This window comes from Eulemur rufifrons, chromosome 4 (assembly GCF_041146395.1).
Source record: "Eulemur rufifrons isolate Redbay chromosome 4, OSU_ERuf_1, whole genome shotgun sequence".
In the NCBI taxonomy this organism is placed as follows: domain Eukaryota; kingdom Metazoa; phylum Chordata; class Mammalia; order Primates; family Lemuridae; genus Eulemur; species Eulemur rufifrons.
In genome coordinates, this window is record NC_090986.1 from 71,447,571 (window position 1) to 71,474,305 (window position 26,735).

General features: G+C 36.4%; 1 protein-coding gene across 4 annotated transcripts in view; it reads right to left on the reverse strand.

Moving 5' to 3' along the window:
* Window positions 1-26,735, reverse strand: part of NBEA (neurobeachin) — a 563,351-nt gene that overhangs the window by 59,041 nt on the left and 477,575 nt on the right. For all 4 annotated transcript variants that reach the window (XM_069467350.1, XM_069467354.1, XM_069467352.1 and 1 more), the window contains 2 exons: window positions 20,366-20,506; window positions 11,032-11,151 (listed from right to left, as the gene is read on the reverse strand). In XM_069467350.1, coding sequence (XP_069323451.1) covers window positions 11,032-11,151; window positions 20,366-20,506 — 261 coding nt within the window. The remainder of the gene's footprint in view (window positions 1-11,031; window positions 11,152-20,365; window positions 20,507-26,735) is intronic.

Consider the following 26,735-nt stretch of genomic DNA (forward strand, 5'->3'; position numbering starts at 1 on the left):
AAGGTAAACAAACAGGCTTATTTGCCAATAATGACATGGCTTAGTTGAAGCATGAGACACGTATGTATTTATATTCAATCAGAAATGATCATTATCTAATGATTTCAATGCATTAATAGAAAACACAGTTTTCTTCATTTCTTACTCTCAATGTTTGGGAAAACACGAAAAATTAGTAACAGGTGAAGAGAGGGCAAAGACCATTGCTATTTGTACGTTACCTAGTCTTCATGTGACACTGAATAGTGATAACATGCCAAAGGGTCCAAAAGGAGGGAAGGAATGTGAGCGCGTGCAGTTGCGCGGGTCAGAGGGTAATTTGTATGTAACAGACTCACATAAATCAGGGACTTCCCCTACTGCCTTTCATCAGTTATTTGTGATCATGTCCTATCTCTAAAATTAGACTACAGAAGCTTCCTTGAGGACAGAAAGGGACGTATATCTACATGGATAAAGCAAAATAGATTTATTTTTTATTTAAACATCCCAATGAGTCTTAATTTATCTTCCACCATCTTGGCATTCTACAATGTTTTCCATATATCATTTCCCATTCTTTCCTGTGGTATATAGGGTCAGATAAAATAACATGATTATTATTAACTTACAACTATATTACAATTTCACTGAATGTCATTAAATTAGATTCAGAAAGGCACAAGAAACATAGGATATCATATTAACAAAAGTTTGGGCAAATGCAAATTTTCGAGCCTCATTTTGTGAGGTTTACATTTTGTTGAATCCCTCATAGCTCTTGATGCTATACTTGGCATGCAGCAGGTGCTCATTAAATATTAAATTATTGGAGATATTAGATGAAGTTATTTTAATATCACTAGAAATCTTTTGGGGAATATGCATACGGTGGGAAGAATGTTTCATGATAGGAAAAGAGCCAATGAAAAACTTTATTAAGTAAAAGAAAAAGATGAACCCTGAAATGAAATCCTCACCTTTTGAGGGGAAACTTCTGCCTTTTAAACAACGTTATCTCGTTTATTTAAGTTATATTTAAAAGGTTCAAACATGTAAGACAGTTCAATCTAACTACAGAAAAAGTTGGTTTTAAAGTTGCTAGCAGAATTGTTCCCAAACTGCAGAGGTGGCAGGAGGGCCACTAGAAGGAAGGGCACTAAAAGCTGGCCTCCACCAAAGTGAACAGAGCCAGGCCTAGAGAGATCTATCCCGGTGGCAAGGACAGTACTCCAGCAGGAGCATTAGAGGAGGCTCTAATTGGGGCCAGTCTCAGAAAGAAGTAGTGTTACCAGGGCCTTCAGGTCAGACTCCTAATTAAGGATGGTTTCTTCGGCCCCATTCTTATCTGGCTGACCAGAATGTGGTTATAAATTAGCGTGTTAACTAAGATGTTGGTGTCAGCTGTTAGAGGCTTGGTGTTTGAAGGGACGAAGAAACTCTTCCAGATTTCTCACAGTGAGAACAATCACTGAACAGACACGTTTTAAAAGCAGATACGAAGAAATTCCTGCAGCCCAGCTTATTTGCAAGGCCCCTAGAAGTTTCAAAACACTAGAGCTATCAGTGGCCAAAGCTGTCTGAACCTGAAGTCTGGAGGTGGGGACGGTGTGGGGTTTTCTGAAGCCGAAGGAAGGCAGGGTACAATCACACAAATCCTAGGGAGAAGCAGCTGAAGTGGCAGAGTGGGTGTGTATTTTCATGCCTCAGTTTTATTGTTTTCAAATCTTGTTTAGAATAGCAATTTTTATTTAAAGTTAGTATGTAAATGTAAGATATCAGTATATAGTTTACATTCCCACTTACATTATTTAAAATATTTGTTTGTTTTAAAAATATAAACCAAAGAGTAAGAGAGTTTCATCTCTGAGATTCAATTGGTTATACACAAGAAGAGGACAATTCCTATATCTGTGCTCCAAGACCAGGAATCAACTTCAATGTTACCGCTGGTCATTCGATCTTAAAGCAGCAGGTCTACATTTATTATAGTATCTTACCATGGCTTGGCACTGTTCTCAGTGCTTTACATATATTTTTTTAATCTTCACAAAAAGTTTGTGAAGTTGTTATTCTATTCCCACTTTACAGACATGAACGCTGAGGCAAGCAGAGGGTAAGTAATTTGCTAACGGCGATACTGCAGATAGGTGGTAAGGCCAGGATTCAAACCCAGACACTTTAAATCCAGGCTTCCTGCTCTTACATTCTCTATTCTGCCTTTTAAAGTAGCAGCCCAGTAACACTATACGACTGTACTCTATTTTAATTTGCTGCACAGCAACTGTTACTTTCTATTTTGTTTATTTATGCTTGCATGTCCCACTGTAATGGAAATCCCGTGACAGTGGGGACCTTGTCTGTCTTGCTGACTTGTCACACCACTCTCTTGCTAACAATGGTGCCTGACATGTAATATGTACTCCATAAATATTTGTGTAATTAAAAATGAATGAAGTATTGCTTGTTTACCCTATCCTCAATTTTAGTCACAAAGTATTGATGATAAATATTGAAGGCCCTGGTTTTCAAACTGTGTTCCTTAAAGCAGAGGAACCTCAGGGCTACGGGTTGGTTGGAGATAAAAGAGGCTGAGCAGCCAGCAGCTTGGGAACTGTCCCTTCCTCTGTCAGGGAAGTGCTGCTTTATGTGCATCAGAGTCAAGTCGACCTGAGTTTAAATCAGACTTCTTGCTGGCTTGGGCAGGTTTCTTAACCTTTTGAACAAAAAGTAATTTCTTGATATGCAAAACGGTGATGATGATAGCAGTGAACTCATAGGGTAGATGTGAGCATTAAATGGAATAATGTTTGTAAAACCATGCATTTCATGGATTTATATAAAATATATTTTAGAAGATAGTCTATCAATTTTTTTTTAAGGATACAGCTCAAAAATATTACTGCTGAGTGTACCCAGTACCAAACTGCATCCTGTAACTCAGCAAAAAAGCTCTGTCATTTGGAAGTTTGTATTTGAATGAATACTTACATAGATAATTCAGATGGTGCAAGTATTTTTATCAAATATGAGAAAAATAGCTCAGAGCAGTGTGAGCTATGTGAGGTATGCAAAATTTATCAGGCCCAGAGAGACAGAATGTGGGACTTCAGTCATACCCAGCCCAGGGGCAACGGTTTGAAGGTATTTCATTTCTGACTAGCAGCCTCAACCATTATCTTCTCGCTCCTCCGATGAATTTGTGTTACAAAGAACAATGTGTAGCCAATCAACAGCCTGTGCTATTTTAATGTAACTTCTTGGTGAACAACTTAGGAACTGTCTTTTCTTTTTTCCTTAAAAACCCACTTGTAATTGCAGTTAATCAGAGTGTATATTCAGGGCAATTGAATCTGTGCTCCCCGCTGGCCATTCTCAAGCTTTGGGCTCCAATAAACTCTATACTTAACCACATTTTCTGAATCTTGTTAAAGTCGACAAATATATAGACTAATTCATATATTACCTAGACTAATCACATACATTTTATATGTTATCTGCACTTCAGATTTTGGTTTATGTCTAAATGTGCAAGCAGGTTGAACAGAATGGCATAAACCAAACTGGAACTTATACTTTTTTAAACTGGTAGCTTGTAGAGTTTGCTCTGAGATAGACGTGACAGTCCCTCCCATCCTGCAAGCGCTCGGGCATTTCCACTTTACCACTCCTCCCGTACAGAGGCGGAGTCTGTTTCCCCTCTGAATATGGCCTGGCTTGTGACAGGGGAACACTGCGGGGCTTCTGGGGAAGCCTAACACTTAAGAGGCCTGGCAGCTTCTGTCGTTGTTGTCTTCTTAGAAGCCAGCTACCACAGGAATAGTGTGGCTCCCTTGCTAGAGAGGTCATGTGAGAGACGGACATGCCCAGACAGTACACAAATGGAAGCCTTGAAGTGGAGTGCTGAAGGAATAAAGACGTAAAACACTGGTAACTGCCTCTGGGAGGAGGCAGCCGGTGGAGGCTGGAAGGGTGGTGTCTGGAAGATCAGTAAGGAAGTTATTACTGGAAGCAGGAGACAAGCAACCTGTGTTAAGTAGTGGTGGGAAAATTAACAAGACCATCTCCTGCAAAGATTTCAGACAGAAAGAGTATCTAATGAAGTTGTGCTTCTGATGAAGCAGATTTCCAAGCAGGATGCTGAATGTGACCAATAGGTTTCTTTTAATGGTATATGGACAAGGTACTGCAAGAGAGAGAGGAAGTAAGAAAGAAACTATGCAGTTTTAAAGCAGTGTTTTGAGAAATATAAGGGCCTGGGGCAATCTTTTCAGATGGCTAAAGATTCTCAAAGTAAGAAATAGGTTCAGGACAAACATCAATTCCAAGGTGCTACAAATAAAATATGACCATAGGGTAAATCTCAAATCAAGGATGTGACTGTAGAAACCCTTTATAAGAGCTCAGTGAAACTTAAGATAGTGTTACACAGCTACACAAAAGGATTCTCAGAATCTTAAGGACATTATAAACACCATCTTAATTTATAGCCTGAATGAGTGAATCCTGTCTCAAAAGGATTTGTGAGTATGAGTTTTTTCTAATAGTGAACTATAGTCTCATACGCAGAAAGGCCACAAATCTTCAAAGCTGCTGTACCAACTTGGGCAAATGAGGCCTTGGCCCCAACTTTGTATGGTCAGGAAGTGTGCAGAGAAAGATACTTAGCTGGAAACAGGTCTATTTCTTATGGAAAAGAAAGAATGATTCTGAGGGCAAAGCCAAGGTCTCTGAGGATATAACCAGGAGCCACACGGAACAATAAATTCGGGAGCCATGCCCAGAGAACAGAACTGAGCCCTAATCCGTGGACAGTCAGTCTCTGCCCCTGCAGTCCAGGAAACCGGCAACCTGTGCTTGGTTGGATTTCAGAATTGCTATGAACCAGTGACTGACTGCTATGTACCTTCCACGCTTTCCCCTCTCTGATCAGAATGTCTATTGAGATTACCTGTTCCTGTCTTACAACTGTATGCTGGGTGTACATGGCACTGTTAACTGGTCTTTTTAGTTCCCAGGTCTTCAAGTTAGGAATTGCTGTGTTCTAATCTGTCCTGAGCGGATGCAGATCTTGAGATACTAGGTTTTGAGCCTATTCAACACTGGGATGAGACTTGCTGGAGACAAGCCGGGTATATTTTACATGGAGGAGGAATGTGGATTCTGATTGGAGGAGGACTGTGATAGATTATTTCCAAAGATGGCCGCAATAATCCCTCCAACCTCTGCCTTTTGAAAGGTGATTTTGCTGCCCATCTCATCAGGAAGTGGAGTCCATTTCTCCTCTCCCTTAACCTGGGCTAGCCCTGTGACTTGCTCTGGCCAACAGAAGGCTGTAGGGGTAACACTATGGGACTTCTGGGCGGAAGCATTAAGCAGCCTTGCAGCTCCCAAATTTTACATCCTCTTGGTAGCCAGCAACCATGAAGAAGAGTGTGGTGATCTTGCTAGCAAGACCACGTAAAGATAGAGAGGACTAGTTAGCCCTCGGCTGTTCCAGCCAACCTTGGGAAGGTACCAGACATGTGAGTGGAGTCATCCTGAAACCTCTAGACCCAAACAGACCAGCCCACTTGCTCCCATGTGGATCAGAGGCAAACTGTGCCCGAGGAGCCTGCTTCAACTGCAGAACTGTAAGGAAATAAATGGTTATTATTATTATTTTTAAGCCATTAAGTTGTGGGGTGGTTTGCACAGCACTGAGTATCTAAAGTGTAACTTGATTGGTCAGTTACTCCAAAATAGTCCAAGTGGCTGGATATGATTATATGGTCATGAAGAAGAATTGTAGCCCTAAAAATAAATGACAGGACTCAGTGATAGTTCTGGCTTCCTCTTTACCTGACCAAGCATGTCACTTAATATCTGTGAACCTCCTTTAGAAAATAGTGATAATGATAGCTACCTTCATTAGGACTGTTTTGAGGACTGTATCAAATAACCAAGAAAGAGGCATGTTTGAAAACTATTAAGTACTATTTTAAAAAATGGGTTCTATTATAATATGTTAGTGTGCTCCTACAGAGGCACATTAGACACTAGCTTGCCTTTCTAAAACAACTATTATTCTGCTTACTCTCTTCCCAGTGATAGCTTTGTTAATAAGCTTCTCTTTGTGGAAAAATTCCAAGTAGTTTAAAATTTCCTAAATGAAAAATAGTACAGAAAAACACCAAATATTATTCAAGAAATGGCAAAATGAATATTATAACAGGCATTTTGTATCTGTAAATGTGATTTCTAGTTTATTTTAACAGCTATACTAAAACCCCACGGTACAGTTAATAGTATTATATTCATTCTGTCAAAAATAAGAAAATATCCTCAAACACAATTTCTAATTTATAAGCGTATGACAAGTTCAAGCTGCTGAGAAATTGGACTTGAAAGTATGTCTTAGAATGATAGAAGACCACTATTAACACTATCATAATTGTATACCTATTGCATCAAATCTGACATTTCAGTTTAATATATTTTGCTGAGAGAGCGTACCGTTTTATGGCTTCCTAGTGAAATCAAATCCAACCCAGACGTTTTACTTTTCTAATATAATTCACTGTGAGGTTTTAAAGCCGCCATATCTTTTCTTCCTTTTTTCCAAAAGATTGATGCCCTGGCATTCATTAATTCCATGAGAGCTCATAATGGGTCAATGAGTCAGCGGCGAGCACCTCCATTAACTATATTAATTTACACTATGTCACCTTAATGACATTTTGTCACAGCTACCTTTTCTGACATCTACATAGCTATTCAAAAAGTAATATAACAACTTTTGAAGGCATTAAGGAGAATTAGTATAAGAACTTCAGTAAGTTGAATGTCATTGTTACCAAGACTATACTAGAGGAGAGAAACAAAAAAATAATAATAAAGTAAAAACTAACTGATCTGACTCAACTCCAGAGACCTTTCTCCTGAAAGGTCACTTCAGCAGCACGCCTGCTCCCCAGCTTGCGTTCATTAGCACAGGAAGAGACTGACATTAATAGAGAGTGACAGAATAAAGCCATCTACTGCATTCCATTTCTCTCTCATACGATTATCTGACTAAGTTAGTAGATACTGCAGAGATACCATTCTCCTCTGGGAATGGAAACACATTTCCCTAAAAATATATGTTGAGTTTTAACAGCTTAGGGATAAGAACTAAAAGCCTAGGTTTTAACACAACAGTTAACAAAACAATTACTACTCTTAGTAGCATATTCTTCTCTGCTAAATCAGGTATTATTTTAGCGGGAAACAATACTGTAGACTTTAATCAATATATTTCATCATGAATTTAGAAAATTCTCAATTTAGCACCAGTTATTACCCAAAAAACTTATCTTCTAACATCCCTGTCATGAGGACCCTCAATTCTTATGCTATAAAGGGAAAGATAAATGTATTTGGCTGGCCACATACACACACACTTACAAACACATTAAATGAAACGTGACAAAGCTAAAAGACTGAGAAATCATACTTATAACTTTCTGCAATTTCTAAGATCTTTTTCAAATCAGTAAAAAAAAGACCCAACTGAAAAATGGGCAAACGATATGACGCAGTTTACAGGTCAATAAATACAAGAAAAATGTTCATCTTCACTCAGAAAAATGCAAACCAAAACAAAGACAACTCCGTATTTCATTTATCAGATTATAAAAGTTCCCCTGTTTATTATAATAGTGAAGATGGGGAGATGGGGAAGGAGGCTCCCTCGCACACTGCTGCAGGGAGTGAATTATCGTTTTGGGGGATGACGGTTTGGCAAAATCTTAAAAACTTAAAAATGTATGCAGCCTTTGAGCCACCGGTCCCCTTACCAGGAACTGCCCTTTACATGCATACCCAAGGTGTCTGTGCAAGGATGTTCACTGCAGCCTGGTGTTTATAGTGTCAGAGAGAAAGGCAAACTGTCCATCAACAGGAGAGCGCATAAATAAATGATTGTGTATGTAAGTAGCATGCAGCCTTTAAGAAGGAAGGGCTAGGTCTACACAGTATGAGAGTCAAGATGTATTATCATACAGTCGGAAAGGTTCAGGGGTGGTGGTAAGAGAACGGAAAATGAGAGCAACCTGTGTAATGTCAGGCTGGAGAAAGGAGCTTCTTATGAACTGGTTAAGTCTTGGGGAACATGTTTGTGTTTAGTATGGCTGCTTGAGGACAAAACCCCAAAAAACTCCCAAGTTAGTGAGAGCCACATTGGTCTTTGTCCTCGAGGAGGATGTGACCCCAGGAACCCCCAAAACACAATTAGTAACAAAATGTAAATGTTTCTTAAAAGGTTCTGAATAGGAAAACTGCTGGGAGAATTTAGAAGGAAAAGCCTTGGACCTGCAGTCCCCAACCCTGGGGCCACCAGCCACTACTGGTCCATGGCCTGTTAGGGACTGGGTCGCAGAGCTCTGGTGGCCCCCCCCCACCCCCTCCACGTCCATGGAAAAATTGTCTTCCATGAAGTTAGAAGTGGGGGACGTGCAGCGAGAGGGGAGTGGTGGCTCACCTCATCTTTCTCTTTACAGCATCAGAATTGAGGGTCCTCATGACAGAATGTTAGAAGATAAGCTTTTTGGGTAATAACTGGTGCTAACTTGAGAATTTTCTAAATTTGTGATTAAATATATTGATTAAAGTCTACAGTATATTGTTTCCCTCTAAAATAATACCTGATTTAGCAGGGAAGAATATGTTACTAAGAGTAGTAATTGTTTTGTTACCTGTGTGTTAAAACTTAAGGAGGCACTGGTTGTCAGACTGAAATGTAACTCGGTGGTCTAAAGCTGCAGTCCCCAACACTTTTGCACCAGGGAAGGGCCTCATAGAAGACAATTTTTCCAAGGACGGTGGGTGGGCAGGTGGAGCTTAGGTGGTGATGTGAGAGGTGGGGAGGGGGCAGCTGTAAATACAGATGAAGCTTCGCTTGCCTACCACCGCTCACCTCCCGCTGCACGCCCCCCTTCTAACTTTCATGGAACATAATTTTTCCACAGACAGACGTGGGGACATGGAGGGGTGTGTGTGTAGGGGGGCGGCGGAGCTCTGGTCCAGGTCTGTGGCCCCGGGGTTTGGGACTGCCAGTCTGAAGCATCAAAAAAGTTCTCAGGATAGGAAGTAAAGTCTAAAACTTCATCTACATACATAAATTAGAATGACTGACCACAGTAGGGTGAGCATGTGAAGGTAGATCTTTGAATTAATCTGAAAAGCCAATTTTCTTTTTTGTGATGTCAAATAACAGTGAATAGGCATTTTTATTTATTTATTTATTTATTTATTTTTTGAGACAGAGTCTCGCTCTGTTGCCCGGGGTAGAGTGAGTGCTGTGGCATCAGCCTAGCTCACAGCAACCTCAAACTCCTGGGCTCAAGCGATCCTTCTGCCTCAGCCTCCCGAGTACCCGGCTAATTTTTTTCTATATATATTTTTAGTTGGCCAGATAATTTCTTTCTATTTTTAGTAGAGATGGGGTCTCGCTCTTGCTCAGGCTGGTCTCGAACTCCTGAGCTCAAGCGATCCACCCGCCTCAGCCTCCCAGAGTGCTAGGATTACAGGCGTGAGCCACCGTGCCCGGCTGGCATTTTTATTTGAAATAAGTTGATATAATATGGATAGAGCTCTGACTTAAGATAGATATAAATAACCTTAAATGTGATAAGAAGCCTTCATTTATACATAAGAATATTTAATTCACATACAAAATACTTAACGCTTTTTATGAACATTGTGCTAATTCTAGAAAGTACTGTTCATTGAGAGCCTATGGACTCCCATTCTCTGTATTAATTCTCAACGTGTTATTAAATAAGAAACAGACTCCCTCTCTGATTTCACTGGTAGCAAATCAGTTTAAATGATAGCTTATGGATATTTCAGAGTTTAATTCCTCAATAAGGTTATAAGACTGTTAGGAGACAAATGTGGGCCTCCAAAATTTAATATAATAAGGATGTATTAAATTCTCTTACTTTTTTCCAAATGTGAATATATTTTATATGTAATTAATATTTATATATGTAAACTTTGATGACAACAAATAAAACACACAGATATGCTGCACTCTACTTGGCTCCATCTTCTTTCTTTCCTGCTTTGAGCTCAAGTTGTATTTATCTGATTTTTTTATAGTTCAGTAACACTGTAATTGCCTTTTATAAATGTTTTGCAATAGATAAGCATAAATATGCAAATGGCAATTTTGACTTTAACTCACTATCTTTTGTTGGATTAAGACCCTAAATGGAATGATACCATAACATTTTTATGTTGAGTGACAGTGATGGGGAAAAAAATGTGCCTTGAAGAAAAAGGGCTTAAAATAAGAAACACATGCAATAACCTGGTCAAGGAATCTTATTATCAGGGAGAAAAATGAGAGAACAAATATGTTTTATTGCTTTGAATACAAAATGTTTCTTTTTTTTTTTTTTTTTTAAACAAGAGCCCATATAAATGAATAACAAATCTTCGTATTTAACAATAGTCCAGTAGGACCAACTGTAAAATTACTGTGCTCTCCGGCTGTTCCTGGATATTGTGTGTGTGTTGGTTTAATCTAATGCGTATTGTTGCGCAGTATCCCCAGGCACAGTCGAGTAAAAGCTAAGGCTACACAGAAAAGCCCACATTTTAAATGGGTCTTGTCATTAATGCTTTATTAATTGCCCCAGGCTACGCAAACCCAAAGCTGGGCAAGCTATAACAATGTGACACATTAAGGTCAAATCCAATTCCTGCTGTGCTTTATGGAATGGGCCAAATATTGAGTTAACAGCAGGAAAGGCAATTTAAGGGCTTTTCCTTCCATCTCCTGATTATTCGATCTAAATTAGACAGGAATTTTTTGAAATAATGAAAACACCTTCACTGAGTGGCATAAAAGAATCCTGAATCATTTTCTGTGATGCTCAAAATTATTTCTTTGAAGGTTAGATGTACCATATAATTTTAATGTGATGGAATAAAGCAACAATATAAAATGTCTTATACAGCCCCTTAAAAATCAAAATTTCAACATATTTTGAAATCCAGCTAATATCAATAAATAAAAGTGCTTACCTTTATATCAGAAGTATCTCTCTGACTAGTTCTCCAAGACCTTGCAACCGACGAGAAGGTTCGATCTGGATGGTCAAATTTTCCATCATTTGCATTGAGGAAGAAGGTTGTGAAAGGTTCCTGAGCAAAAAAACAGAATCAGGAATCTGACCACTCTAAACACAGCTGCCCTCATTCCTCTGTAAAATATGACCAATTTTGCAACCTTCTTGAGGTGGAAGCAGTGCAGGGTCTTAGAAAGGGGCCCACACCACGGCGTCAGGAGAAGCTGGGCTGGGCCTGACTGGGCCCCTGCAGCACCTGCCACTCTGCAATCTTGGCAGGTCACTTTGCTTCTTGGGCTTCCATCTTCTCATCTATAAAATGATGGGGTCCCAGTGTTCTATGATTTTCTGACAAATGATTTTGTATTGCTGTCAATTCATAACTCAGATTTTCTTTCTAATAATAAAGGCCATACATACTAACACTTCAGTAAGAAAACTCACTCTGACACTGATCACTGCAGTGTGGAAGTAGGTAGGGAACGTCCATCTCAGATTACCTATGAAAGGCTACTATGTACTAGCACCACATTATGGTCTAATGATTTTTTAAAAATGCAAATCTCTGCTTAAAATCCTTCAATAGCTCTTGGGAGCTATTAGGAGAAAGTCTAAACTACTTGTCTTGCCAGAGCCTGAATGATCTGGAACCTGCTTCTCTTATTTCTCGCTGTTCCCTTCTTTATAGTCTAAAATTTTACCACAGTGCTTTCCCCTCCTGTCCTTTGTCTGTGATGTTCCCTCTACCTGGTACAAACTTACCCCTTTCCCTCACTATCCTTACTTGGCTAAGTTCTTTTTATCCTTTAAGACTCAGCCAAGATGTCATTTTCTCCTGAAAGACTTCCCTTGATTTACCAAGGCTCTGCAGTATGTTCAAATAGCAACCTATATTTCCTCAAACAGGACTGAAGCACTTGTCGCACTGTTTTGTAATTGACTGTTAACGTGCCTGTAGTCACCACCACGAGTAGGTTCCATATCTATCTTATTCATTGTTTTATCTCCAACATTTAGAACAACTCCTAGTACACGAAGTTGTTTGATATATAATCTGTTAAATGAAGAAATAAAGTAAGTGCAAAGGGGACTAGATAAACTCTAGCGCTTCTTGTATTCTGTGACTATTACCTTATGATAACATAGTATCTGCCATCCAGTACACGTTCCCATGGCAGGAAACCTAGGAATAACTTTATCATAATGTCCTAATATATTTAATTTCAAGGCTTATATTATCTGTAGTTCTCATATTCGGAGTTCTCATGTTGGGAGTTCTTATGTTGTTCTTATATTTTTGATGTCATTAAATTTGCTTCCAAGTTTAAAAGGATTAAATAACATTTATTCTTACTGGGGATTTCTTACTTAACTACAAGTATAGCAAAGATAGATACATATGTGCTTGTCCAGGCTTTAATTCTTCTCTCTTAAGTCTAGGATAAATGACATGTCATTCCCAGGTTTGATAATGCTAAGAAATCTACATGACATTTTCCTAAATATTTTAGTCTTTTTTAGTCTTTTTTCTTTAATAGGTAATCTCTGTCCGTTTTTTTTATATTCATTAAACATTACTTTGTCCTTTTAAATTCCCCTTCTTGCCACCAGCCTTAAGGGCTGGTTGTTGGGCAACAGCTGCAAATATTCACTTTCCTCAATATCTTCCTAATATTTGGTGTGGCTAAATATCATCAATTTTGTAAGTTTAAAATATGTTGCCAATATATCATGTTCAGTGTTGGATGACAGAAAATTGTGATGAAGGAGTTAAGATCAAGGATGTTGTAACAATATATAGGTAAGGGGGCATTACTGATTCATCTGAAAAGCAGTTATGCATCTAGCAAGCCCATATTGCTGTTTAAGATTTTAAGTGATATGAGAGACAAATAGATGTCACCAAAATTAAGTTAGGAAAAAGATTATATGGTATGTCTTTCACTAATTAATTTGCTTTGTAGACTTTTACTATTAAAAATAAAGGGTGGGTGTAGTGGCTCACATCTGTAATCCCAGCACTTTGGGAGGCTGAGGTGAGAGTATCGCTTGAGTCCAGGAGTTCAAGACCTGCCTGGGCAACATGGTGGGAACCTGTCTCTACAAGAAATATAAAAATTAGCCAGGTGTGGTGGCATACACCTGTAGTCCCAGCTACTCGGGAGGCTGAGCCACTGAACCAGGAGGTCTGGGCAACAAAGTAAGACACTATCTCTAAAAAAAAAAAAAAAAAGGTAGCATATCTGATCAATTAGTTAATTAAAATGGGGATGGGGATATAAAAATTCTAGAAGTAGCAATGGTAACTTAAAGGAAAACTGACAGATCTAAGTTTGAATCTTGGTGGAACTATTTATCTATCTCAGGCAAGTTACTTAACCTTAAGTAACTGTGTCTCTTCCATTCTTTCATCTATGTAAATTAGGAATGACAATACTTGGGGGTGATTATGGGAATTAAAGATTTAATAAAATAACATAGAGAAAGCTTGACGTATCTTACCTGACACAGAGTTATAAAAGAATGTCTACCAGTTGTATGCCTTGTGCCAAATATTCATTGCTGGACTCTCCACCAGGCTGCCAGTTCACTACTTGCTCTGACTAGACCCTCAGTTCCTGAGGTCTTCCTAATCTCTGCATCTGCAGCACCCAGCACAGTGCTTGGCTTATAGTCAATGTTTAATAAATGCTAGTTTAATATACCTATGCGTACAAAGTACTGTTGGGAGATGGGGCTATGGGTGGGTAAGAATAAGATGAAGTTTTTATTTTCAGTTCTTAACTACTAGAAGTTTGACCAAAAAGTTGTATCTTCAGAATTCACTTCTTCCTTATTCTAGGATGGTGATTTAAGGCATTTAATTTTCTATGTAGGTAGTAGGCAGAGATTAATGTAGAGGGATCAGACTTGTCTCTAGGTTTTTTTAACCTATTAAACAGACGTGAGTGAAGACCCATTTATACATGCAAAGCCTTCTTATCATCAGCCACTAAAAGCTGATCTCTACCTCAACCTAAATTATAAAATCCTGTCTAGTTTTCAACCCTTAACAAAGACGTGCCAAGAATAGCACTGATGGGCACGGTGAAAAGAAATCTTAAATTGAAGAATTATGTTTCTTTCTGATAACAAAGTTATGAATGAATCTGGTGGCCAAAAGCAGAGAATATTGGAGAATTCCACATTTCACTGTTTTAAGTAGCTTTTAAAAAGATCTGATTAACAACTGTTTTAGGGTCACATACTACATTACTGACACATATTCTCATTACTCCTGAAGGCCTCCAGCTGCTCCAATGGTAGAGTACTAATAGAAATGGATAACCTATTTGTTTATAAGTAAGCATTGATCTTGCAAGCTCTGATTTCCATGGAGATTACTTTTTTCCATGTGTTTCCCTATCAGCTTCAAGGTAACAGTACAAAGCCTTTCTTTTTTATTTGATTCATGTTTGACTAACATAAGAGGATCAGGTGCTATGTTAACCTCAAATAACTTTTATATTTATTTGCCTAACACTTGTCAATTGGACCATTTTCCATATGTACATCAACACATTAGATATTTTATCATTATACTAGAAAAGCTTTCAGCTTGAGAAATAAGATGTACAGATGAATAAATATTAAATAGCAATTTCAGAAATTACAACACTGGCACTTTGGGCTTTAAAAACTTCAGGTTGGATCCTGCAATATTAATGGCCCATGGCAGACACTACCAACCTTTCCTGCCTTTCAAGGATTACAGATCAATTAATTGCATCGTGAGCAATCTAACGTCGTTTTCCCCGTTCCCTCTCCCCTTTTTCCAACTCCTTTATTTTCTGTCTTATATGATTTTTGCTTGGTCATCTCCTAAGACTCGTTTCTTAAATCCTCTCCCCTTGTAATTTTCTTCTTTTCCTTCTCTTATTTCCATTTAAAAGCCCCAAATGAACCCTATTCATGGGAAATAGGTAGTGCCTGGGACGAAACAATAGCAAAGAAAAGATGTGTTTAATATATTTGAAGTGGTAGGAAGCATAATGAGACCAAAGGGAAAGGAAGTCACAGTTACTGAGCACCTTTGTGTGCCAGGCACTGTCTGATCCTGGTCAGCTCAATCCTCACGTCATTCTTCAGAGTAGGTATAATTATTGCTCGTTCATATCTGAGAAAATTCAAGGTAATAGTCTAAGAAATGGAGGAACCATTATTTCCACTGGCCTTTGTCTGACTCCAGAAGTTTATTTTCTCTCATTTCTTTTTTTTTTTTTGGAAAGAGTCTCACTCTGTTGCCCCAGGTAGAGTGCAGTGGCATCATCACAACTCACTGCAACCTCAAAACTCCTGGGCTCAGGTGATCCTCCTGCCTCAGCCTGTCAAGTAGCTAGGACTATAGGTGTGGCCTACCATGCCTGGCTAATTTTTTCTATTTTTGGTAGACATGAGGTCTTGCTCTTGCTCCGGCTGGTCTCGAACTCTTGACTCAAGTGATCCTCCTACGTTGGCCTCCCAGAGTGCTAGGATTACAGGCATGAGCCACTATGCCTGACCTCCCATTTATTTTGAAAGAACTCAGAGGTATCTTCTAGAATCCTGGTTAAGTATTCTTCATCTTCCTCTAGGTAAACATACATTGTCCTTAAGCATACTAGTATTCAAGACAAACATGACAACAATATTTTATTCAGTAGCATTATCTTTTGGTTTTAATTACAACATTTGCAAAAGTGCTTCTACTATTTTTATTTTATTATAAATATATACTTTTAAAGATACCTTATGGTTTAAAGAGGCTTTATGGTAAGCTTTCAAAACAACCTGTAATTTATATGGAAAGTTTCAAATTCTAAACAACAGATTTATAAATTAACTTTTGTTATATATGTATTTAACTTCCTAAGAATTATGACTAAATGTTTGACAAATAAGTTTTGAATAGGAGGGCTGAATATACTGAATAGGTTACTGAGGGCTGAAATGGCCAGTGAGCGAGATTTAATTACTTCTGCACGGATGTTATTTGTCCAGAGTGAACCTTAAAGTAAAAACATGCCAAGTAAAATGTGTCCTTTTATATTAGTCAATATTTGAAGAAACTCCAAACTCTGCTGTAGGAATTTATTCATCATTTGCCCAGTGGCAGCTATCAAAAAAACAAGTCTTTTCAGACTCGTAGATAAGTGATTTCACTGGTAGTTTGTCTAAAATAATATTTTTAAAGTAATGAAGTATGTAGTTAATTAGCATTTTTAAGCAATTATTATCATTGTCTTACCATGTACATTGATTGTAACTAATTATGAGTTTAATGACTTTAGGTCTAAAAGGCTTGAAAGGTATAGGACGGATACTTATTTTAATCTGTATTTTATTTTTATGAACAAATTCTTAGTGACACAAATATTAGTGTACTTTCTACTTCATAAACTCCTTGGGATGGTGTAAAGAAATCACAATTCCTTGGGCCATTAGGTTAAACACTTAGTAAGCTATTAGACCACCATACTTCTATTCATAACAGCATGATATAAGCTGTTTGGACTGAGTCCCCATGAAAGCACTCCTATAGATCTATTCTGTACAATACAGTAGCAGCTAGCCACATGTCACTCTTGAGCATTTGAAATGTGGCTAGTTCAAATTAAGATGTGCTTTAAATATAAAACTCATTCTGAATTTCAGAGATTAAGTGCCAAAAAATTGTTTCATTAATAATTTTTATATTGGTTACATGTTTAACTGATAACATTTTGGATATATTGGGTCAATGAATATATTAGTTAAAATTAATTTCACCTGTTTCTTTTTTATTTTTAAATGTAGCTACTAGAAATTTTGAATTATACAAGCTTACATAATATTTCTGTTGTGCAGCACTTCTATAGAAAATATTAAAAGAGCATGTGTACGATAAATATGTATACACTATTCTGCTATACTCTTGCATAGATTCAAGTTTGTATTACATTTTACTGCAATAATAAATGAACTTAAGGATAAGTTATGATTTATGATTTGAGAAAGTGTTTAACTTATTTAACTTAAATCAAGCTGTTGATAGCAAGTATTTTTGTGAATTCACTTGAATAATTCTTGTAAATCTGATTACATAAAAACCACTGAATACCACTTTGTATATTTTAAAATACTATCACATATATACTCACATTTAATTCTCAAAACAACCTAGTTGATAACATTTTCTTAGAAATGACTCTTGACTTTTTTTCATGCTCCAAATAGCTGTAAGTGGCATCCTACTCCCCACAAAGCAGTGGCTTACTGTGGCAATGAGTCTTTGAAAGAACCTGAGGCCTGAAAAGGCCTCCAAGGGTGAAAATCTTTGGTTTCAATGTTTTCTTTTTCTTTTAAAGACAGGGTCTTGTTCTGTTGCTCAGGCTAGAGTTCAGTGGTGTCATCATAACTCACTGCAGCCTCTAACTCCTGGGCTCAAGGGATCTCCCTGCCTCAGCCTCCTGAGTAGCTGGGACTACAGGTGCATAATACCATGCCCAGCTTATTTTATAATTTGTTGTGGAGATGGGGGTCTCTCTATGTTGCCCAGGCTGGTCTCAAACTTTTGGCCTCAAGTAATCCTCCCTCCTTGGCCTCCCAAAGTGTTGGGATTACAGGATGAGCAACCACACCCAGCTGATTTCAACATTTTTCTAAAAATTTTCTTCTGTAGAAGTTTTGGAGGTCTCTCTGAGAGTTCCATATGGACTAACCTGATGAAATCAAATGAACTATGTAGCTTAAGGAGTATATCTTATGGGCCACTTAGACCTAGGTACATCTTTTCTTGGCTTCTGGGGTGAATCTTAAACACCAAACAGAACTTTAACTTTATTGACACTCTTTTTTCTAAGTTTTTAATTTTACTCCTGCTACTGATTTATTTTTGTTTGCTTCTGGCTCATGCACACCAATAAATCATCTCCCACTGGTAGCAGTAAGGATTAGAAATTTGGTTTTGTCTTTATGGTCTCATCATTTGGTGATCAGAAAATCTAATTTATTAGGCCTTTTGTTTTCTTGTATGCTTGCCTATTTGAGAGCTCAAATCAATTAAGAACGTATTTTATGTCCATTGTAAAGAAAAGCAACTCTTTATGATCTTGCTGGGTAAATTTTTCTGTTCTGTGTCTACTTTTGATCTGTGGCTGAAACTGCAAGATGGAGGCTGTAAACTCCCTATGTGACTGTGTGTCTGTAATTCAGAAAGCATCTACATCTTGTGTGAGTGTCAAGTATTTTCCTACCGCTGGAGGGTACTATTATTGCTACCCATAAACTAAAGGTGCTCTGTTCTGATTGGTTTATAATGATAAATAGGCACTGATATAAATCTAATGTTTTTTAAATTAACAGAAAAAAATACATAGAAATTCTAATACTTTAAAAGCGCTCTAGTTAAAAAAATATTTCTTAAGAAACTTCTAGCTCAGAAACATTTTTACAAAATTATCCAAGTTTATATAATTAAGGTGAATCTTTGGACAAATTAGACTAATAACTTTGTTTTAAAAAATAGTTTTATATATTTTCCTTTAATTTATCATTACAGAGTTTATTTTTTAAAATAAGATTTGGGTTTGTTTTCTCAACAGACTAGTTTATCTAAACTTCTTTAACTTCTTATGCTGATGTAGGATTATGAAACATATAAAATTTGTGTTCAATTACACTGAATCCTAATTCTGACAAAAATTTTTCTTAATAACGGTAATTGTTCGTAGTCTGTCACCTATTTGGGTTTAGAAGTTACTTAAAACATTCTCATACCATATTTTTGTAGAAAGTTCAATTTTTCCCCATAATGGAAAGAATGCTTGAGGAAGACCTCCAAACTAAAGTTGTCATTTAGGCTTAGGGAAAAAGTGTCTTTGAAAATAGGAGATGCATTTTCATATATGCTGCTTTACCAATGTGTTTCTGAAGCATATCAGATTCATACAACAGAGTGGTCTGAAGTATATCTTGGTAAGGGGGAGAAAACATTTTTGACTTAGCATTCTATAGTACTTCTCAGTCACTTAGAGTAAAAATAGTAAAAATAAAAAACTAGACTAGATTGGAGAGGGCAAGACTAAAGGCAAAGACATTTGTTAAGAGCTTTTGCAATAATCTAGATGAGAAATAATAGGAACCTAAACTAAGGGAAGTGTCAGAGTTAATAGAGAAAAGGAGATAGATTGTAGAGATATTTAGTTGGTAGAATCTGTGAATGTCTGATTGGATGTAAAGATTTGGTAAAATAGAGAAAATATCTAGGAAAGCTTCCTCATTTCTAGATTGGGCAACTAGGTGAATAATCATACCATTTACTTAGATAGAAAAAATGGGAGGAACCCCAGCAGGTTCCATGAGGGAGATGAGGAGTTCATTTCTTAGAATTGCTATTTATGGTATTGTGAGATGTGCAGGTAGAAATGCCCGGCAGGCACTTGGGCATATTTATCAGGAACCCATGAGAAATGTGCAATGAAGATAGAAGCTGGAAGTCACTAGTTTATAACCGAATGACACAGCCCAGCTAAGGTATTTAGAAAAATCCTGGGGAATAGGAACACCAAGAGAAAGAGATCTGAGCAGCAAATGCTTCAGAGACATGAAGGGTAAGACATAAGAAACTCTATTCACATAACATGCAGCCTACACAGAAACAATTCAGTAAAATGATGTGTGTGGACCCTCAACCAACCAGACTAAATACTGAATGGCAGGTGATGAAGTGGGGCAAGGAGCAGCGCACGCAGGTCGGGTGGTGCATGCAGGGCGCAGAGCCTGTGCTTTCAGCGCAGCTGACTGCAGGGAGAGAGATGGGAAGGAACTGCAGGGTGGGCGGGGGCTGGAAGGGAGCTTTTTTTTTTTTTTTTAGATCAGAGGGACTTGAATATATTTATGTTTTAGGGGAAAGAGAAGGTAACAGAAAGAGGTTTTCAAAACATTTGGAAACTGATTTTAAAACACACTGCCCGAGAAGCGAGAGTGAGAGCGCCATTCCTGAGAAAGGAGGCAACAGGTACTAAGCATGGACCTGGGAGATTGGCTCATTTATAACTGGTTTAGGTTTAAGAAGCTCATAATAGCCTATCTTCCTAACTCAATTTTGCAAATGAGGCAACTCATTAAAAAAAATTCAGTTTTTCTAGAATTTGGAATATTTAATTTCTACTTCACCGGTCTCTAATCGTTGTTTGAAACAAACTATGAGTATATTTGATTTTTATTTCATTTACTTACGTTAAAAACTTTAAGGTATTAAAGGCAAACTGTAACTTAAGGAAAATACTCACAATCCGAACAAGCCAGGATAAGGTAGAGGTTGCTGTTGAATAATGCGTATTATAATGGTAGGGTGGGCTTTGATCATCTTCCCACGTCTCATAGCGCTCTGCGTAAAACACAGCTCTCTTTGGGTTCAAAGCACCAATTGGCTATAAAAAGAAAAAGGAAATATTTTGTTTAATACAGTCATATTAGACATTATTGATAAATCTTAATCTTGAAAATATTTCACTGTTAATTCATTTTAACCATAGAGCATAAATACATTAGTTTGTATATTTTTAGCCATACTGGATTTTGATATTAATTATAAATCATTACACTTATACAAATCACCCAAGAGGATGATTCCTATGTGCATACTTTCTAGACTTTACTAAAGGTTTTAGTAAACTGGATTATCTTAATCCAATTTAAACTGTTAAGGTCAAACCAATAGTTTTATGTTGTTTTCCTATATACTTAACAACCTGTATAACAAAAATTTAGCTTAGATTACAGGAAATCCAATGAGGAAAAGGTGACCATTTGACAACCATGTTAGAGAAAACCTTGTCTAAATAGCCTGTTACCTAGGGTGTGAGAGACAGCAGTCCTCCATATGGAAACTGTTGGAATGTTAGTCCCATTCTGTTATTACACAGATGGAATGTCTATTCTCTTTATTAAGTTAAACTACAAACCTAAATGTGATAGAATAATCCAGACAATTCTGATTCCCCAGAAAGCATTTTGCTAAGGCCACTGAAACCTCTCCTATCAGTGCCACCACGCTATTTACCAATTACGATGCTAACACCTATAGTGGAGTACACAGTAAATGCTCAGGGTACAATTTTTTTCCTTCAATAAAGCATGTGTTAATTGGATCATTGTCTCAAACTTCTTAGAGCACTTAATCATCATTAAGAATTTCCAGCATGGCATCTTCATGATTTCAAATAGCAAACTAGCTTAGCTTAAGTTTGGGTCTGATTTTGGCTTAATGGCATATGGATATGATGCTCTTATGATACCAACCACATTATTTAGTTGCATGCTATAAAAATAAACATGTTTTTAGAGAAAACAAAAGATGAGTACTAAGTATAATATCTAACTCCTTTATTTCAAAATTTAATATTTCTAGTTAACTATGAAGATCCTCCCAAGGCTTAATTTTAACAAGAGAAGTAGAAGAAAATTACTGTTTCAATGGGACACATAATGTTACACAAGAGAGAAAGATTCATTTATAAATTGCTATGAGCCTTTCTTTTGCTCTCAGGAGACTAATTCAAATAACACAATGATGTCAGCAGTTAAAAGTCTGTTAGAATTTCCATAATAAATTCTTATTTGCAAGGATGCTTATCCTGAATATTAAAATTATTTGTAAATTATGTTCATTTTCGTTTAATTATGACTTAAAAACAAAACAAGTTAATTATTTACTTTTTTAAAAGGTATATTTCTTGTGCACAAGAATGTTAATATTTTAAGGTTCCTAAATTTTTTGTCTTCATTTTTTAAAACAAAAAAAGTATAAAACTTTGGTTTAAATATCTTTTTTAAATGTTCTAAGGCTTAAATTTTATTCTGTGTTAAATTTCATTGGCTATCTCTCAAATCTTTTTAGATGTAAAAAAGGCGTGTAATTTTGTTAAACATTACATAAAATAATATTTAAAACATGAAATAAAAAATTAAAAAAATAATATTTTAAAGAAAATCATTACTTTTTTAGTAAAAGGGCAGTACTATAAAGTGGAATGAATGTAAGTTGTTACTGAATTGAAATAATGAGGTTTTAATTTAAAATTGCCTCATATTTTATACTTTACTGGGCAGATATATTTTTCTAACTCTATATTTTTCAAAGGATTTAAAATGTTTAATGCTTTGTTGTGAATATGCTAATAGAACTTTCACATGCATAAAACCTCTGTACAATCCCTAAGAATCCACCTTATCTGATGTAGCTTGTTCTGTAAGACCTCACAAAACATTCTTGAAAAAGGGCATGGTCCTTCCTCTAATTTTTTCCAGCCTTCTCCTACACTACTGAAAAAGGGATAAAATAAACATTTACATTTTTTATTTTACTCAAGTTTCATCAAAGTCATTTCATTAGAGTGTTTTACAGAATAATACTTGGTAGGAAACAGCTGCACAGTACTAAAGACTATATACACCTCCATTACTAATTTCTTAAAATATATTTCTAATATTGAATTTTTAACTAATATAGTTAGAAATGAATTTTATAACACATAATGTAAATGATTTGGTTTGTATTTACTCTTTTCTATCATTTTGATACAAATAGACAAAAAGCAATAAATCTTTTAAAAGAAAAAAGCTTCAAAATGCTTGGGAAATGAGAATTTTCTCATAGATGACATACTTACTTAAGAGATCCAAACAGATATCATATCATATACTATATTATTCTCACATTTATCCATCTATCAATTACCTACCTATCTACCTACACCATTTGAATTTAGCAGATGAATAAGGTAAGCATTCTGGTGAAAGGTAAGGCTACATTTAATGAAATTTATACTTTGCAATTTTTTCTAATTTTTATCATAGTTACTATATCAATAACTAGTTTCCTTTTCCTCTGTGCATTTTAGGTGTTACCACATAAAATGGTTCAACTCAAAGTTTAAAACTTGTTTTTATATTTATTGCTGTTTTGTCCTTGTGAGTTTTTATGTTGACAAGTGAACACTGTAACAGAAAATGATGCAAACAGGTAACAATGCAAAGATCAAAAATAAAATTTCTATCTCCACAAAGCTTTATTATAATAATTCAGTTTTTAAAGCTGAAAATTTTATGTGTAACATTAGCATGTGTATGTGAAAACATCACTGTTGTAGTTACTGAAGAAATGATGTTAAGGATTTTCTCTACTCTTATTCAATATCCACCAACCCGGCCTTTTTATTTTTTATTCTTTTTGAGATAGGGTCTTGTTTTGTCCGGGCTAGATTGAGTGCAGTGTCATCACCATAGCTCACGGCAACCTCAAACTTTTTGGCTTGAGTGATCCGCCTGCTTCAGCCTCCCAAGTAGCTAGGAACACAGGCACGCACCATGACACCCGGCTAATTTTTCTATTTTTTATAGACATGGGGTCTTGCTATGTTGCTCGGGCTGCTCTCGAACTCTTGGCCTCAAGTGATCCTCCTGCTTCAGCTTCCCAAAGTGCTAGGATTACAAGCATGAGCCACCACACCTGGCCCAATTTCCCCTTTCTGAATACCAAAGAGAGAAGAAATCTGCCTCAGACTTAAGTGCCAAAAAAAGCTTTGCTTTTGGAAAAAAACTTTGCGATTTCATCGTATGAAACAAAAATCCTGACGGATGCTGGTTATATAATTAAATGCCCTGAGAAAAACTATTATAAATAGAATTGTTTAAATTTGTTTACTCCAATGTTTTCTTTTATATTGCTTTATTATTTTTTTTTACCAGAACTACATCCTTCTTTTTGTTTTCATAGCAGTTGTTTTTGTCAACAACTGTTAACATGCAATAGAATCGGTGCTACTTAGATTGTAATTTGAAAAATTCTGGTTAGAATCTTTTTGGTGTGTATTTCCGAGTGCTAACTTTTTTTCTGGCTTCATTTACTTATTTTCCCTTTCTATTCTCATAGCCTTGATCTATCAGTATTTTTATATTTTATAAAAACTTGCAAGTTGTTTCAAATCCTTTTTTTAGAACATTTATACAGTATATAAATTAAAAAGCAAAAATGACCAATGCAAATTGTATAAATAAAAATACTTATTGGATAAATGGTATTATATGAGACATTACAAGGGCTTTTAGAGAACATAAAATATGGAGCACAGAGCTAGGTTGATTTGAATAAATAAAAATATATGTGGATTGATTTGCAGAATGGTCAATGTCATCAATGTAGATTATAATTTTTAAGAATAAAAAGACTTTTCAAGGGGAAATCAGAGATCTAATCAATGTTAGTGACACTGAATGCTGATATATCATGCACATGATAACAGGATTATGCTAACAGGATTCTGCTCATATACAGGTTGAGTATCCTTGATCTGAAAATTTGAAACTCAAAATCCTCCAAAATCCAAAACTTTTTGAGTGCCAACATGATGTCACCAGTGGAAAATTCCACACATAAGTACATAACATAAACTTTGCTTTATGCATAAAATTATTCAAAATATTGTATAAAATTACCTTAGACTATGTGTATAAGGTGTACATAAAACAAATGAATTCTGTGCTCAGATGTGGTTCCTAGCCCCAAGATATTTCATTATGTGTATGCAAATATTCCAAAATCCAAAAATCCAAAATCTGAAACACTTCTAATCCCAAGCATTTCAGATAAGGAATACTCAACCTGCATACAGATAATGTTTAAGACTTCACTACTGCTACTACCACTGCTAATGATATTTGTATAATGTATCATCTTCACGTCCATTTTCTAGATTGATTTTCATAAGTCTCTGAGGTCGGCAAGGCATTCATTATGAACCTAATTTCCGGAGAAGGAAACAGGTACATGGATCTCCACTTTCCATATCACTGCATTGTTTTTCATTGCTAAATATGAAATTCTGATCTTGATGTGATTTTTTTTCTTACATAACTGCCTACTTAATTTCTCACCTATTACAGATCCTCAGAAGTATCAATAGAAGGAACCTTACACAGGTCTACTGGACCAACTCTCTTACATTATAGATGAAGACACTGAAGAAAAGTCAAATCAAGATCAGGTTGCTAGCTAGAGGGTACACATTTTACAGAACCAGCTGAAACTGTGCTACTGATACAGCTTGAAGCTGAGTGTAGTTGACTGATCTGTCTGGCTTCTAAGAATAGCTATTGGTTATCTCAACACTCTTAACACATCTGAGCCTCTAACATATCTAAGTTATCTTGTTATCTTTCATTATAATAATCAAGGGCTTGAAAATCCTTAGAAGAGGCTTCAAGAATTCTTACCTCTTTTGTTTTTTCAGTCATGAACTACATGTTGTCATTCTGAAAATTCTACTACAACAATGTAGAAATCACACCTCCAGACTGTTCTGTGCTCAAGTGAATTTCCTGTCTCCCTTCTTATCTGAACAAGGAACTTCAGCTCATTCTTTTGGAAGCAGTTCAAATGGAATCTGTGAAGTCTTACAGGACACCATCTGGTAATAGTTAGGCAAGTTTATAACCTTTTGTACCCAGTAGACTAGCCCTTCAAGGGTATTCCCTATCTCTTATTCATCTCTGCATTCTCACACCTAATACGGTACCTGGCTCTTTTTAGATGAACAGTAAATGCTAAATGAATGATGACTGATTAACCCAATTATATATTATTATATAAAATTTCCATGTGGAAATTTTAGACAAAATTTTTAGGCAAAAATCAAAAGATTTTTGTGAAAAATATTTATAGCACATAGGATAATGAGCTCTTACAAATCAATAAGAAGCTAATGAACCTAATTAAATAAATGAGCAAATTATATGAATAGGCGAGTCACAGAAAAATGAATGCCAATTTCCAATTTATGCAGGAAAAAATAGTACCAGCTCTGACAAGGTAAGGGGTATCTATTCTTTTCTCTGTTTAGCATCCACTGTGCCTCCTTACTTTGCGAACCACTCCTTCCCCACTTTTGATCTACCTGGTGCAGGTGGGCTGACCTCATTACCCAACTCCCTGGGTGGGCATATGATTCAGACCTGTTAATTAACATATTTATCCATGTGGATAATACGTTAATCAACCTATCCATATCCATTAGTACAGAAATGGGCACACGCTTCAAGCTGATCCCATGTAACTTTGCTTCTACTCTCTGGGAAAGAACCTCTCTGTTTTTCTAGCGGGTTACAAAGGTATCATTGCTGTACCACAGGGAGGCCTGTGTGAGAACGAAGCCAATGAAGACAAGCGGCACCCTGCCTGACAGCACCGGCGAGTACTTGGATCCAGTTTCCTGAACCGACCCATGCCTAGATTTCTTAGTCATGTGGGCTAATAAAAAACTTCATATTTTAAATTAAAGCCAGTTTAAGTTGATTTTTCTATTACATGTAACTGAAAGTCATAAGTACACTCAGAACTGTTAAAATGTCAAACAAAACTATTTTTATTGACTAGAATGTCAAAAATTAAGTTTCATAAGACTCAGCACTAGCCAGGGTGTAGGAAAACATGATATATCATATTACTGTTGGTAAGAATATAAATCAGTATGAATTCCTTGTGGGGAAAATTGGTAATATTTTTCAAAAAATACACATACTTTTGATTTAGTAATTCTTCTTTGAGGAATTACAATATGGAAAGAATCAGACACTAGGATATTTCTCACAGCATTACTTGAA